This window comes from Falco punctatus (genome assembly GCF_963210335.1).
Source record: "Falco punctatus genome assembly, chromosome: 3".
Classification (NCBI taxonomy): domain Eukaryota; kingdom Metazoa; phylum Chordata; class Aves; order Falconiformes; family Falconidae; genus Falco; species Falco punctatus.
The window spans coordinates 45,293,119-45,308,511 of NC_137582.1; the positions used below are offsets into that span (position 1 = coordinate 45,293,119).

The following is a 15,393-nucleotide window of genomic DNA, read 5'->3' on the forward strand; positions in this document are numbered from 1 at the left end:
AGACCTTGTGCTGTTTTGAAAGTTTTGGAATATTTCTGGATGCTGTTGGAGAAGTTGTTGCACTTCAATTCTGAGTACTAGCTGCAGGAATTTCTAAATTTATATATGCATGCATATACACAAACTGTGGTACATGGTTCTAGTGTTGGGTAAAGCAAAACCAAACAGTGTTCCTCTCTACTCCTTGGCAGGAACATCCCAAAATCAAAAGTCCTTCTAAAGGCAAAGCAACTACATCCTCTGAGCAACAAACAACAAACATTTAAAAAACAAGTCTGGGCTTCACTGGATACCCAGGCTGTGTTCACTGTAACACTCTTCAGCCCTAACTCTCATGTTTATTAGATGTCTTCAGATGCAGTGTTCAGTAGCAAACAACCTCCATACTAAGAAGTGACCATTTTTTACATGCTTTACAATTGCAACACAGGTTTTTCACCTTTGCCATTAAACTCTGATGCTTCTAATTCTAAAACGCTCATTTCATTATGCAAAATGCCCCAAAGTTTAGTTTCTGGTTGGCTTAAGCCACAATTAAATTTTGTGTACCATCATAGGATAATTGTAAGATCAGCGTGACAATACAGAGAAGTATGGCTTCACAGACGAAGAGAACAGAGGGGAGAAATACACTGTGAAGGGGAAAAGCTGTTCACATTAAAAGAATAAGGATCAGAAATAAAAAATCATCAAGCTATTGGCAAAATAGATTGGTTTTATAAACATCTTTTTCCCCACCTTTCCATCCATGTGCCAATCTTCTCTTTAATGCGTTAAAACTCAAAAGGTCAGTAAGGAGTATGGCATGAGCTCAAAGCATACAGTAGCAATTGCCTTGTGATAAAGGAGCAGTTCTCATTAATCAGGGATGGTTTAGGCACTAAGAACATATTTGGCTCTGTACTACTGTGGCATAATGAGAATTGCCATACTGTACAAATACTTGCTTAGCATCTGAACAACTGTTGTTTAAAGTGGAGACATAAGGCTACTTTTAGGTCATTAAATATCTTAACTGAGAAACAGAGTAGATGCCCTGTAGAGTTACAGTGAACTATCTTGTGTGATGCAATATACACAGAAATCCAGAGTAAAGAGTAGTATTGAGCAAAATGTGGTTTCAGACATGTGGCTGATAAGTAACTCATTTACCTGAGCATTTACAGACTTCACAGTATTTGGAACTGAGCATCCTATATAATAGCAACATATTAATCTCTGCAGCCAAGTCTATTAGATTTGACTAGCGTTGGTCTTGTTCCAACACAGAATGAACCAATGCACACACCTGTGTAATGTTTGTTCTCTGCTCCTAGTGATAAAGCAGCAATTTGAAGAAAAAATAAATCAAATACAAATAAATCAATAATATATTGATTGGCTTAAAGTAATTTGAAAGTAAGAAAAAATATTAAATGCATAAGCCTAAATTATTGCATTTTATTTTTAGCAGTTCTGAATTTCAGAAAGCAACGGTCTGAGACACTGAATCAGATGAGACCTTAACAAACCTCTGGGAAAATGGTTCAGCTATGACATTAAAATTGCTATTACAGACAAAGAGGCTAGAAGTTCCTGGCTCAGACGTCAACATGTAAACATACGGGATCAACCCCACTAGAAACTGTAAGACACAATTATTTTCCTTCCATCTACTTCACTAGACTTACACAGGACTTAATATGACCCAAACCCTCTTCTTAGAAAGGAGGTCTGGGATAGCCATGTAATCTGTCTGAGGTTCTGTACATGCATAGTGCCTTAGCTGTGAGAAGTAACAAGGAACTAAACCGACCTCGGTTTCAGACATCATCATCTCCCGAGAGTAGAACCTGACTTTTTCACTTTCAGTCACCTCCAATGCAACTCATATTGTGACTCTTCTTTTTCTCTATGTAGGTCTTGCCTGCATTTCAATTATATTTTACATAAATTTTACATTAGGATAGCAGCAGTTCTTTTAAAATAATAATAGAGCAAAGCCTTAATGAAGGTACTTCAACAGCAATGATGAGAGCCAAAAAAACCACATCCCTAAATAAAGCCCCACCAACACCGCTTGCTAAATATGTGCTTTATAAGCATGAATGACTTACTTCTAAACCTGATAAACTGGAGTGCATCATTCACAACTCCTACAACTTGTCAGGCCCGCCAGTGGTTAGAAAAGTCTAGGACATATTATCCCAATTTGTACTTTTTAGAGTGTTCTATTTCTGCTTATCATGGAGAAGACAACAGTAACATGACTTTAAATAAGAAATGAAATGCCGACCCACCAAAAAGAAAGGCAGCCTTCTTAAGTCACCCAGCACAGGACATCAGGATAATGACACAATCATAAGATCAGCTTTGGTGCTCACAGGTTTTGGTACTTCTAGAAACATATTGTTGCCAACAACTGCAAATAAACCATATGCAAACAACCTGGCAGTGTCATGGCCAGAAATCAGGTGGGATGAAGGCTTCATTGGCCCCTTACTGGAGGGTTGAAGTGCGAAATTTGGACACGCATAAGGACACCTTGTTGGGATTTGATTCCCTTATGAATGTCATTTGTCTTTATCTTCCTTCTGACTGAAGGGTTTTTTTGAACTACAGAATGTTACTTGGTGAAGGAATGCAGATGAAGTGATAGTATCAGCAGGAGAAGATAAGATATTGTCCTAGACACTAATTGCACAGCTTGACTTTCTAATTTGTTAGAGTAGATGAAATTTCCTCACAAATGAGAACACAGGCTTAAAACTGCTGGCAGATTTTTCTACCTCATTTTTGAATAATAACCCAAAGTAGAGACAATCACGATCTAATTGTAGACAATTTATTAGTCAAAAAAATTTGTTGAACAAATTGTTCTTTCTAGTATGTAAATTGAAGTTAAAATACACACACACCCCAGAGAAGATTATTCCTGAGGTAGTTATGACTGCGGGATACCTGAAAAGTACTAAAAATAAAATGAAAAAACAATGACTTATGAAATCTTCCCTTTTGAATATGTGGATACATGAAATGTGGTCCTTAAGCAACGCAGTCTAAGATTGAAGTTATCCCTGCTTTGAGCAGGGGCTTGGACAAGGTAATCTCCAGAGGTTTTTCCAACCTAAATAGTCCTCAGATTCTATCAAATGCCCACAATTAACAAAGTTGTGTCCAACTACTTCAAATGTAAAAATCCATCTCAGTTCTAACACATTGATGGGCTCAGGCTCTAGTGGGAAGGGCTGAAGTCCTCTCTGAGCACCACAGCTCATCCTCAGGTTGGCCCAACAGGCCCCAGCTGCCTTGTCCTCACTTTCCACCTAACCCTGTAACAGTGAATGGTTTTAACCTGCTCCTATTTACTTGCAAGCACCAAGTGGATATGCAGCCCCTGAAGTCTCAACCATACTGTAACAGGATCCTGCGTGACAAGTGAAGGCAGCCAGAATAAGGGCACAATGGGGAGCCTGTCCTTCCTCTTCCTTATTTCCCTCCCACTCAAATGCATCCACATGAACATGACGGCACACTTCCATCTGCTGAGGGAGATGCTCACCTCTCCTGCCACCCTTCCTCTGCACAATGTCCTTGCATGTGGACTTCACATTCCAGAAAGCACACACTGCTGAATTTTAATCCCCCTGAATTCTCTGATGGATTAAACCTCAAATTCCTAACCCTCCTTCTTAATGCTGCAGTAAGTAACACACATTGGTTACACTGATTTACATCTGAAATAAAAGTGATAGTCAAAATGAAACATCTGAAAATCAATCTCCACTGCAAGTGGATAGGACATTAAAGAATTCTGAGTTTTTTTCTCAGCCCTTCATCTGCCCAGTGCCTGATGAGGCAAAAATCACTGTCTGCAGCAATAAAAGTTGCAGGCACATGTCTTGCCCTCCACTTACCTGTAACCCTTCAATGGCCAGTTTAAGGATAGATGGTGTAAGCTTGGAGGCTTGCTTGAAGGAAAAGTTGCTCCAGTCTATAATTAGAATGAAGCCATTTATCTGAAGCTCCTGATCTTCGATGAGCACTTCCAAGGACAGTAGGATAGCCCGAAGGATATCTATGAAGGAGTTCCTAAAGCCAAAGGAGAAAAAAAAAATAATCACTGGTTGCAGTTATCTTCAAACCTGAAGATGCTCAGCTTTGCTGTGGATAGGGCCTGAGCAAGGGACAGGGATTTATTCTAGTAGATTTCTTCTGAAAAAAAAGAGTTGTTTCAGAGGTGCCACTAAAGAGCTCCTGCTGCAAAACTTACGCTCCTCTGCTTGGTGAGATAAGTCCTGTTCACTGGTGGATAAAATAAACCCTGAACAAAATCTTTTCAATTCTGGGATTCCTTACAAAAGATTTTCGCTAACCTACTTTGGGTAAATATCTGTGATGAAATGGATTCAGGCTATCAGTTTAAATCCCTGTTCCTCTGGATAAACTTTACCATGTTTTTTTGTTTGGGTTTTCTTTTCCCCTTTTCTTTCTATTACAAAGAGAAAAATCAGAAAAGGAAGTAAATCAGTATAATATTAATATACATGGTATGGTTACAACTAGGCTCCCTGGGCTCCTGCTTGAGTGGAGGGAATGATCCAAGGCTTTGCACAATTAAGTTTGACTGTTTCCCTGTTTCTGTGAACCAAACACAACATGAAAAATAGCTGCATACACTCAAAATGGGAACTCTTTATTAATTAGCAGCTACCAGCAGGCTGACTGCAAGGCTTCCCTCAGCTCTGGGAGAATAATTAGAAACGTTGGAGGCCTTGAGGGAGATAGAAAGTAACAAAGGAGAAAATGTTTTCTTTAATGTGAAAGTCTGTACTGAGAAGCCTGGGCCACTCTCTACTTCCATCTCATGCATTTTGCAAAAGCAAGAGTTGGACACCTTAATAACTAATTCTGTATTTACATCCCAATAAGCTGAAACAGGCCCTCTCCTCATCTGTCCTTTCATTAAGAAGATTTAGAAACAACAGGTTTGTCACAGCACAAACAAGCTAGCAAGCAACAAAAGAGTTTTACCGTTGGTCAAACTCTACTACCTATGCTGTTTCTCCACCCTCCAGAAGCCAGGCCACACTCCTCCTTGTCCCTGCTAAGCTGGGAATTTCCCCTTCTCTAGGCTCCTTCCCCACCCAGCCTCTCTTCATCCAAGGCCTCCTCAACCATGCTCATCCGAGCTATTTAACCACTTAGCAGGAACGAGCTACATCTGCACATCATCCATGTCAACCAACCCACTGCCTTCACAGCAAACCACAGCTGCATATTATCATTGCCAATCAACCCACTGCCCTCATTCCCCTACACAGGCTCTTTTAGAGAGCAACATCAAGGATAGCTTCAGAAAGTACAGCTTAACCTTGTGTAAAATGAAATGCTGTTGCAGTCTGCTTTACTTCTGCATAATTCCCAAATTCTGATGAGGACTGAGATCCATTACAGGAAAGGTTTGCACCATACTCTTCCATGGAGATTTTAATTTCATCCCTTTCTACTGTTTTCTTCAATTTAAAACAAGGCGTTTAAGCTTGCGAGAGTTTTGTTTCAAATTCTAACTGAGAGAAAAAACCCATATGCAGCACAATCAAACTTCTCTACCACCAAGACCTCTACCCCTCAATGGCAGCAACACGTGATAAATTTCTATTACAAGTAAACGGTGACATGTTTTCTTATTCTTTTTTCTCTCAGTAGGTTTTGAGTGGAAAACGGACGTTCCTTCTCTAAAGGCACAGTCCCTTGAAAAAGCTGTTTCTATACTGTGCCTTTCTGCAAAAGTTAGAAGCTTCTCTGAAGTATAATTGCCGAGGCAACTTGCAATACCAAGGTAGAGCTTAAAGATATTCAGCGTTGTTGCTGCTATGTACCAGACCACCCTTCCCTCATTTGCAGAACAACCTTGACCTTTTCAAATCCTATGGGGAAGCTGGCTAAACAGACAAACCGAAGGAGCACTTTCCTTAGCAATGTAAGGTGAAGGCATACTGTGGATTGGGAATTGACACTTATTTTTAGTCTAAATTTATTTCAAAACACCATGATATGGATATACTATCCACTGTCCAGCTGAAACTGGTGATGACTTTCAAGCAGCAGCAGCAGCAGATTATTAGACTTTCAGTGATGAAAAAGTGAGTGCACCCCTAGACTTTATCTACCTAATATATCTGAAACTACTTCACCCCAGCACCCCTAGGCGAGGGGTCAGCCTTTCACCAGAACTGCCCCGTGGAAGCTCCCAGGGGTGTGCAGTGGCTCCAAAAGTGTCCTTGCATACATGCCAGCCTTTTCTACTCTCTTGTCATCAACACGGAACGATACCAGCATTCATGGATGGACTTTCTGCATGGATTGGGGAAGATGGACTAATCCAGAGCTCATTTTAACCCTACATTTGCAAACCCTAGAATGAAGAAAATACTTGTTACTACTGAAGGTGTGAAAACAGGGCCACGCTATGATAAGAAAAGGTTTCATCCTTCATTTGTGGGAAGAAGTTTTCTTAATAGAACATTCAAACTCATATTCGTGATCCTGATGCTTTTAGAAGCTGTGTATGATTTCAGTAGGGCTGTATGGAAATGGTGCATACAAAGCATCTTCTGTAATCCACTTAAACTCTAAATCACAATGTAATATTCCATTTGACTGAGTGCAAAATCTTCCTCTCAGGCTCTGTGCTGAGAAATTCCAGTCTTTGTTTGGGTGTCTACATAAATTACCAGGTTTTGAAGCAATTAGTCACCTGTGCTTCCCTGTACTTTCAGTAAGAATTATTTTCCTGGGAGATATAGCACCCCAGTTTTCTTAGTGTGCAACTAATCTGGCTGTCATCTGCCCAGATCCCTCCCCACCTCTATGTATTTGCAATTTTAAGACATGATGTAGGAAATAACTCAAAGTGAACACAAAGACGTTTTTCAGATGAGTATGAGAAGACATGGAAGCAGCAGGCAAGTCCTCCAGGTGGGCTGTTTGCAGGCACACTGTTTTGTGAATGCAGGGTCTGGATAGAAATCAGAGTGCCACTTGAGGCTGAAGCCCTCTGCTCCCTAATCTTGAGGCTCTGAGACAAGTCATTCAGCTGTGTGACTGATTTGCATCCAAATCATTTTATATGCATGAAGACAGAACCACTTTCTATTAGTCTATCTCCTTTGTTCCTTTGCTTAATGTTCCTTTCCCTCCTCCAATCCCCCCTCCCCACCATTTTAACCCTCTCTCACACACACAAAAAAAGTGAAATAATTTACTATTACACAAAGGGAAATGTGTAAGGTGCTGTAAGGATTCAGCATGGAGCCTACTGAAGTGAGCCACTAATGAGTTACAAAAGATATGCACAAACCTCAGAAAGACAAAAAGCAGGAGGGAGGGAGAATGGCTATCTGCCTTGGCTGAATGGAAAGGTACCACAAAAGAGGCTCTTCAAATATCCTTCGGAAAATGGAAAGTTAACCCAACAGAAGCTAGTGGTAAGGAACAATAATGTAAAACAAAAATGAAGATGGTTTAGCTGAGGGATTTGGTGGGGAGATTAGCCAAAGGCATAACATGAAAATAAATAAGAAGAAATTACTTAATTATAAGAGACATAAGCAGGCTGAGAGAATCAAAAGGCTCAGTGGAGTACCAGGGTGCAATGGGAACAATTAAAGAGGATAAAGACATTGCAGGGAAATTAAATGATCTATTAGCATGTCTCTGCCACCAGTCATTTTGTAGAGATAAATGGATAATAAAGCTGAGGAACTGTTGGAAAATAAGGGGTCAAATAAGACACACTACAAGAAAGCGATACATTTTGGAGAACATGGCATCAGTAAAGGCTTTTGCCATTACTCTGTCTCTGAACAGTTAAGCACAGGGTCTGTTTTAGGCAAGCTAGTGAAACTAATTGGATTATTCATATGGTTAAAATATGAACATACAGAAGTACTGTCAGATGAAGCCATTAAGACTGTCTGGTAGCAAGCAAAAACAAACTGTCACTAAAAATCCCGACTGTCCCACAAGACAGCAGGCTATCAAAGTTTGGACCAGTGTCATTATCTTGGCAGTTGCAGACAACTCAGCTTATCATCCTGCAGTTAGTATGCAATAACAGCCTCTCCCCTCTAGCAGTTAAAGAGTGGCCAAAGCTGAATATCACTTAGCAAGCTGCAAACGCGGCATAGATGCAAATCGGGTAAGAGACCACACCTCACTTTGTTCCATCCCCATACAATAAATCACCAACAGAGAGCAGAAATGCGTGCTTAGCTTCTAGTGGGGGCAGAGCTGGCACTGCCCTGCAAAGAGGATTCTCACTGGGAGTAGAGCACAGAAAAGGAAGCAGGCAGAAGAAGGACCAGAAAAAACATCTTCAGGGTGCCCCAAATTATTTGAGCTAATCAAAGCTGAAGAAGCTGGCCGCACCTTGAATGCTTTGTTTGGTTTTGGGCCCCCCACTACAAGAAAGACATTGAGGTGCTGGAGAGTGTCCAGAGAAGGGCAGAGAAGCTGGTGAAGGGTTTAGAGAGCAGGTCCTATAAGGAGCGTCTGAAGGAACTGGGGCTGTTTAGCCTGGGGGAAAGGAGGCTCAGGAGGGACCTTATCGCTCTCTACAGCTGCCTGGAAGGAGGCTGTAGTGAGGTGGGGGCCTGTCTCTTCTGCCAAGTAACAAGCGATAGGATCAGACAGTGGTCTCAAGTTGTGCCAAAGGAGGTTTAGATTCGATATAAGGAAAAATTTCATCATGAAAAGGATTGTCAAGGCTGCGCAGGGAAGTGGCTAAGTCACCATCCCTGGAGGTATTTAAAAGACTTGTAGATGTGGTGTTTAGGGACATGGTTTGGTGGTGGACTTGACAGTGCTAGGTTAACGGTTGCTCTTGATGGTCTTAAAGGTCTTTTCCAACCTAAACAACTCCTCAATCTATGATTCTATGAAAGGCTTAGAAAGGGAGATGTGTATAACACAGCACATCAATGCTGGTGGATGAGGGAAGAGACAGGAAGGAACATTTTTAATTGTTCATATACACAGCCAAGGTACACTGTTCATAGAAAAGCCCTTGGAATCCAGTCAGCATTGGGTTTTGAACCAGTATTCATAAATCATATGATGTCATTTATTTCAGCAGGTTAAATTCTCCTTTCTGCTCACAAAGTATTGATAAGAAAGCCTCAGCTTCCTTGGATGTGTTTTTAGAAAACATCTGGTTTTTTTAATGCATGTATTTATTTTAGAAATGTAAAACTCATCTCTGCTGAAAAAAGCAATGGAAATTACTGACATACAGTCCGTGGGGATTCATGTCTTGGTTCAAACTCATGATCATTAGTAGCTACCGTGCCTCTCTGGCATCAGAGGGAAAGGGCAGTCAGTCCAACCTCTGCAAGACCTGATCTTCACATTTTATGACCTTTTCCTGAGGAAAGGCCTCTCATATGAATCCTGCACAACACGGGGTAGCCCTTGGCTGAAGAGTAACCGGGAAGAGCAACGGCAAAATGAAGAATCGTGAATAAACACGGTGACTCACTTGAATAATCCTGCACCAGAGAAGATGAACAGGTGAACAGAGGAGCTCACAGCCGACTCATGTGCTGAAAAGGGCTTGTTTGTCTCATCTGTCTGAGGTCTGAAAAGCGCATATTTGTGCAGAAATTAGCAAGGCTTGTCTGAGATTCACAGAGAAAATGGATTGCATTCACAGCACATGTTCACAAGTATTTTGACCTGCCACGGGTAACTATATATTCATAGAACAATTCAAAGCCATTTAAACTCCTTAGCTGCAAAAATATGAATAATTCACCAGCATGTAAACTGGAGACATCCTTACACAATAATATGAGATCTTTTCTTATTTTGTAGGGTGCCAACGCCTTCTTTGTCATGCCCAAGTTAAGGTACAGATTTTTTCATTTCCCTGTAGAAGCAGCATACAAGCACATAAAACTCCTACTGAGCAAAACACAGGTTGCATTAAGTTAAAGTCATAGCTCCGAATTATTAATCTGTCACTTCTAGTGTAGCTATCTTTGGTTGTTCCAGTATGTCAGCTTCAGACAGACATCTCTCTTGTTTTGTAATGAAAAGATAGCAACTTTTTCCCCACAGCATCTGTGTAAGTCTATAAATAAAATTCTGAACGAACTTTACATCCAGAATAACAGACTGGATAGGTATGTGTGTTGATTTTTTTGTTCAGAAATACTTAGTCCAATGAGCCACTGGATACAAAGAACAGCGTAGACTAAGCTGAGACCTGAACTGTATTTAACAGCATTAGAAACCCACTGCTTAGCTTATAACTGAACAGAGGCCAGTCACCCACAGATATCTGGCTGGCTTTGAATTCCTGCTTGGAGTGAGCTGGAAGCCTCTGCCATTGCCCACGAAGGGAAAATGTACCACCTTGCAGAAAGAAACTGCATTGTTTTATTTTTCTATCATGCAAAAATTGCCTCTGAGTGACTTTCTTAAAGATATAAAAATATTCCCCTTGTCATGTTTCTCCTAGAAGTTCTTCTATGTACACGTATTAGGAGGTTTTTTGCTGTTACTTTCCACTTCAGTTGAACTCCATAGCAACCAGTAGCCCCCGAAATACACACTCTGCATTCAGGTCTGTGTTACGAATCTCCTCCTACATACACTCATTCATACTGTGGGCACCCTTAGCACATGAATACTGTGTTCCTGACGTTAATGTGACTGTGCAAGGGCCCTTTCTTACGTGTCATTTGGCTGAAAATCAGGGACCTTTGCAGCCCCTGTGCTTGGGGAGGGATAGTGCAGGTGGTGGGGCTCTTCAGACCCCTGGTAGGACCAGCTTCCACCAGAGACCTGCACAGGGGAATGGGGAGGTGACATCTGCTCTTCCCTTTGCCTCAGCCCAGGGACATGCTACAGAATCTAGCAGGGAATCAGTTCAAGGTAGAGCATAAAATTGTTACGCTCCTGAGAGTTCAAAATATCCCTCCCTGAGCATTCCAGCAACCTGATCCTACATGGAGCAGGCAACCGATTGCAACCCATCACAGCACAAGTTAGTGACTGCTGATAAGGCATCCGCATGGGTGCCGCCGGGCAGAGCCCAGCCAGGGTGCTCAGCACTGTGCAGGGTGAAACCTCTCAGGAGCAGCGTGCTGCTCTGCTTTGAAGCCTGCTGCTGAAAGGGAAGGCCAGAATCAAAGTCTCAGGTGCGATATGACTGTTCCTCTGGCCGTGGATTTGTTTTATTCCTTCAGAAGTTAGTATTTCTGAGCTACACACTGGTGATTTTCTTGCCTTTTTAATACCCAGAGCAATGTCAAGCTTGCAAAGTGCAAATTTCTCGAGGAGGAATGCGACAATCAGAAGCAGCGTGTTATGATACTGCGGAAATTATTAAAAACCCTACACAACAAGTCCTAAATGCAATCCATAAATCGGTTGTACAGAGCCACTGCAGTAATTTGCCTAACAGTCCCAAACGCAATGTGCCCTGTGAGGAGCATGGGGAAGATGGGAAAAGAGCACATTCCAGCATAAGCACAGTCAGGGAGTCCATGGTAGTTTCAGGTTAGTGGTCTCCACTGTTTAAAATTCAGGAGATGACACATGGGAACAGACTGACGATCACAGCTACTATCTGAGATGTAGTTTTTAATCTCCTATCATGATCTTAACGATGTTGTGATACTGTTCCCTCAAAGCACAGCTGGAGTAAAAATGAACAAAATGAATGCTGGTACATGAATGACTGATGGTTAGAAGCATTAGGATTGATGACCTCTGTTGTTTTATTTTATTCTGTGTGAATGCATAGCCTTTTCTTATTCCCTCTTGGCACTGCAATCCATCCTTGCATCACACTAAGCTATTTGCTCAATTTCTTGCATCATTGCATTCCACAAGTTAATTTTTCATTACAGAAAGGGAAAGGATTTTCTTTTGAACATTATGAAGCTACTGTTTAATCACAGAAAGCAATTATACAGCTCCTTTGTTCTGTTATTAGAAAGTACAAATGACACCACTGATTCAGTCTCCCTGCTATCGTGGTTTCTGTGTGTGATTCCATTATATCTTCTCTAGCTGTATCTCCACTTCATCTTCAATATCTTTCCATTTGAAATAGCCCTGGACTTTTTGCTCCTTCCTGATGTGATTACCTCATTTGTTCATAATGATAATTAATTCCTTTCATTGCTCTTTTTTTTTTTTTGGACAGCTATAGTTTTTACATTCCCTTCTTTTCAAGATAATGTAAAGTGAATTCAGTATTCAAGGTGAGTTTGGAATATCAGCATACATAAAAGAATATGTTATCTTTTCCTATGTCTTCTCTGTCTCATTCTTAATGCACCTAACATCCAATTAACTTTTCTGACCACCCCTGCACAATAAGTATACTTCTTAATTGTGCTGTCCGTAATGACCTGATGTTTTCCTTAAAAGGTTAAAAGTAATTGAAAACCTAGAATAAACTGCACAGAGTTAAGAGAGGATAAAGGATCTGCATACAAGATGTGACCATATATTAAAATCCAACATCTTCTTGCATTGCACTTAGACTTCTTTGCATAATAAATGCTGCTTTTCTAGGTCATTCCAGAGTTTTCCACAATTTTTGCTAATCTTCACTAACCTACACAATTTTGCATTTTCTTTTTGTCACATCACCACTTACCTCACCTACGTCTGCCAAAAGGATATTACTGCTGGGCATTATGGTAACATAATTTTGCTACTTACAAATCCTACTCTCTGCCTGAAGTATCAGGGCTACTTTTATGTGCAAGGCAAGAATTCATCTATATATTTATTAACTTTTCTGAAAAGGCTTTAATACAAATTTCAAAGAAAGATTTTTTTATTAGCTAACTAAATGGTATATATAAATATTTTTACCTTAGGCAACTCTAACAAAATTATCTAATTGTCCCTTTGGTTGCAACCAGTTGTTCTTACAGCAGACCTCAATGATGACTAGATCAAATAGCAAAGTTAAAATCAAATAACTGCTTACCAGTGCATATATGCTGAGTCTCATGAGTTCAGAACTACAAAAGTCATATTATCTTTTGTGGCTATTCAGACAGCACCCGGTTACTCACACAGCACTCATTAATCCAGAAAGCTTTGAAAAATGTAGCAGAATGCCTGGAAGGTGATTCAGAAACTCACTTCTGTCTTCCTGTTGGAAAGTGTAACTGTTCAGCTAAGAAGCAAACTCATTCTGTGTGCTTGAAATTACAGTAATGAACTTTCATCTGGTAATCATAAGCTGCAATGAACCCAGAAGATATGCATGAAGTCACCTCCTTTCTTCTTTCCAGTATGAAATCAGAATTTCAGAGGCACAGATACTGTACAATCGGTGTGCTTGACAGATGACAGTCAAAACTTGCCTAGGAAAGAAGCCCATATTTTGAAAAATATTCTGCTGAAGAGTCTCTTTTTCATGTGCTTGGAAGCATGGAAGGTACATTTGATTCAACAGGCTGAAAAGAAGTCAGAGAAAATCATAGGAAAATGGAAAATTAAGCAAGTCCAGATTGTCAGGAGCAGATTGGTTACATTAAGCTCAAGAAATTACTATTTCTACCTACTTTATCCATATTCTATTTCTATCCAGTAAGAAGAGCAGAGCTGAGCAAATCACGGTGAAAAGCCACAGTAAACTGACACCGAGTTATGGCTCATGCCCTGCACATGAAATTCCAGATGCTGTGTGTGAAGGTGACTGTTGCGCAGTATTATGCCCCTAACAAAAGCGTAACATGAAGAAGAAAAAGAAAAAGAAAACTACAGCATCCCAGTGGACTTTATTAAGTCAGTGCAGTATCCTCCTTGGCCTGTGTTAAATGAATGCACGCACAGGGACAGACTGTTGCAGACCTTGCAGCAGTAGCATGTCTAGAATTAGTTCACATGACAATGGTGGATAACGGCTTGTGTATCTTCATTGGCAAGATCATCACGTGGTAGTAATGTATACCTCCATGAAAGATTTATAGAGTAGTTTTGGTATCACCAGATGGTATAATGGAGAACCAGGGAGACCATGGGTCTTTTCTCCTTTCAGGAAGAATGAAACAGAAAAGCAGAGCATGTATGGGTAGAGAGCAGCATCACCACCAATTAAGACAAGGAAATAATTTGCAAAGAAAGCAATCAGAAATATCACGGTATCTAGGTTTATGAGCTCTTTCCATTAAAAATCACATTTTAACTATCATAATAGAGAGGGTGATATAAAAATGATGATGTTATTAAAAAGCTTGTCCCTATGCCTGTCTGGTGGAGAGTATATTGGGGTTTTGTTAGAGCAGCAAGAATAGATGATGAAGCTATGTGGGATGTCATCACCCAAGGCAAATGATCAAAGCTGTATCTCTTCAGAGATATTGGGTAAGAGGTTATCAAGACATGAGAAGAAGTGGCAAAAGGTAGAAATGCAAGCATATCTTAGTAAACACCTAAAACAGCTATTTCATCAGGCAAATAAGCATATAGCTGTGCTTATATCTGTACTTAAATCTGGCAGTGAAAGTGGCAGACGTTACAAAGGTGTACAAAAGTGATGTCAATCACAAAAAGGGTCATACATTCTTTTAGTTGGGGGCCATCAGGGCCAGTAAAAAACAGACATGGAAATATTCTAATAATTTCTTACAAGCGAATGAAAAGATGTCTCAAGCATTATATATCAAAGAGGTTTCCCATTGGAACCATAGGCAACTTTGATATAGCTGACAAGATGGAGGAACTTGATATTATTGAAGTAGAAAAGATCATTGGGGAACTCAAAACAGATGCCATGAAGATTCATAAAAAAGCAGTTTAGGAAAAATTGACTGCAGATCTCTTCAGAAACAACGACGAAGAAAATTTGCTATAATGATTCAACTGAGCAGGGCAGAAGGACCAGAAAAAAATGAACCCATGGAGATTTATGAAATAGAGAAGACTGATAAAAGTGTATGGAATTATGGTGCTGCCAGCCACAAAGAAACTGCTTTGCACAGTTATGCTGAAAAGGATATGCAGTGCCATGAAGCTCAAGAAAAATGAGCAGTTTTCACCCCAGCCACTTTTGAGTGGATCATATTTCATACAACTTCACTGAAGAAAGTGAAGGAATGAAGAGCAATAACCTTCCCCCTAAGAAAGCAGGTTTTTCCTACCCAGAAATCCACTGAAAGTGGAAACGAGCCTTATCTGTAGAAGATTACAGACTTTAATATCTCATTTATCAATGAGATAAAAATGCAATGTGATCCAACGAACAATGACAAGTCTGGTCAAATGGTACCATTGGAATCAAAAAAAGGTATGTCTTCTTCCTCACATTCTCCAGGTTTGTCTTAGTCTTCACTGGGTATTGGACCTCCCGTGTGGAAAACAGCTGACAGAAGTTCC

The 15,393-nt window shown here is 40.4% G+C and overlaps 1 protein-coding gene across 4 annotated transcripts in view; it reads right to left on the minus strand.

Annotated features, from left to right (window-relative positions):
• Positions 1-15,393, minus strand: part of CLVS1 (clavesin 1) — a 105,437-nt gene that overhangs the window by 62,462 nt on the left and 27,582 nt on the right. For all 4 annotated transcript variants that reach the window (XM_080378297.1, XM_080378299.1, XM_080378296.1 and 1 more), the window contains exon 3: positions 3,897-4,071. In XM_080378297.1, the coding sequence (XP_080234423.1) occupies positions 3,897-4,071 (175 nt within the window). The remainder of the gene's footprint in view (positions 1-3,896; positions 4,072-15,393) is intronic.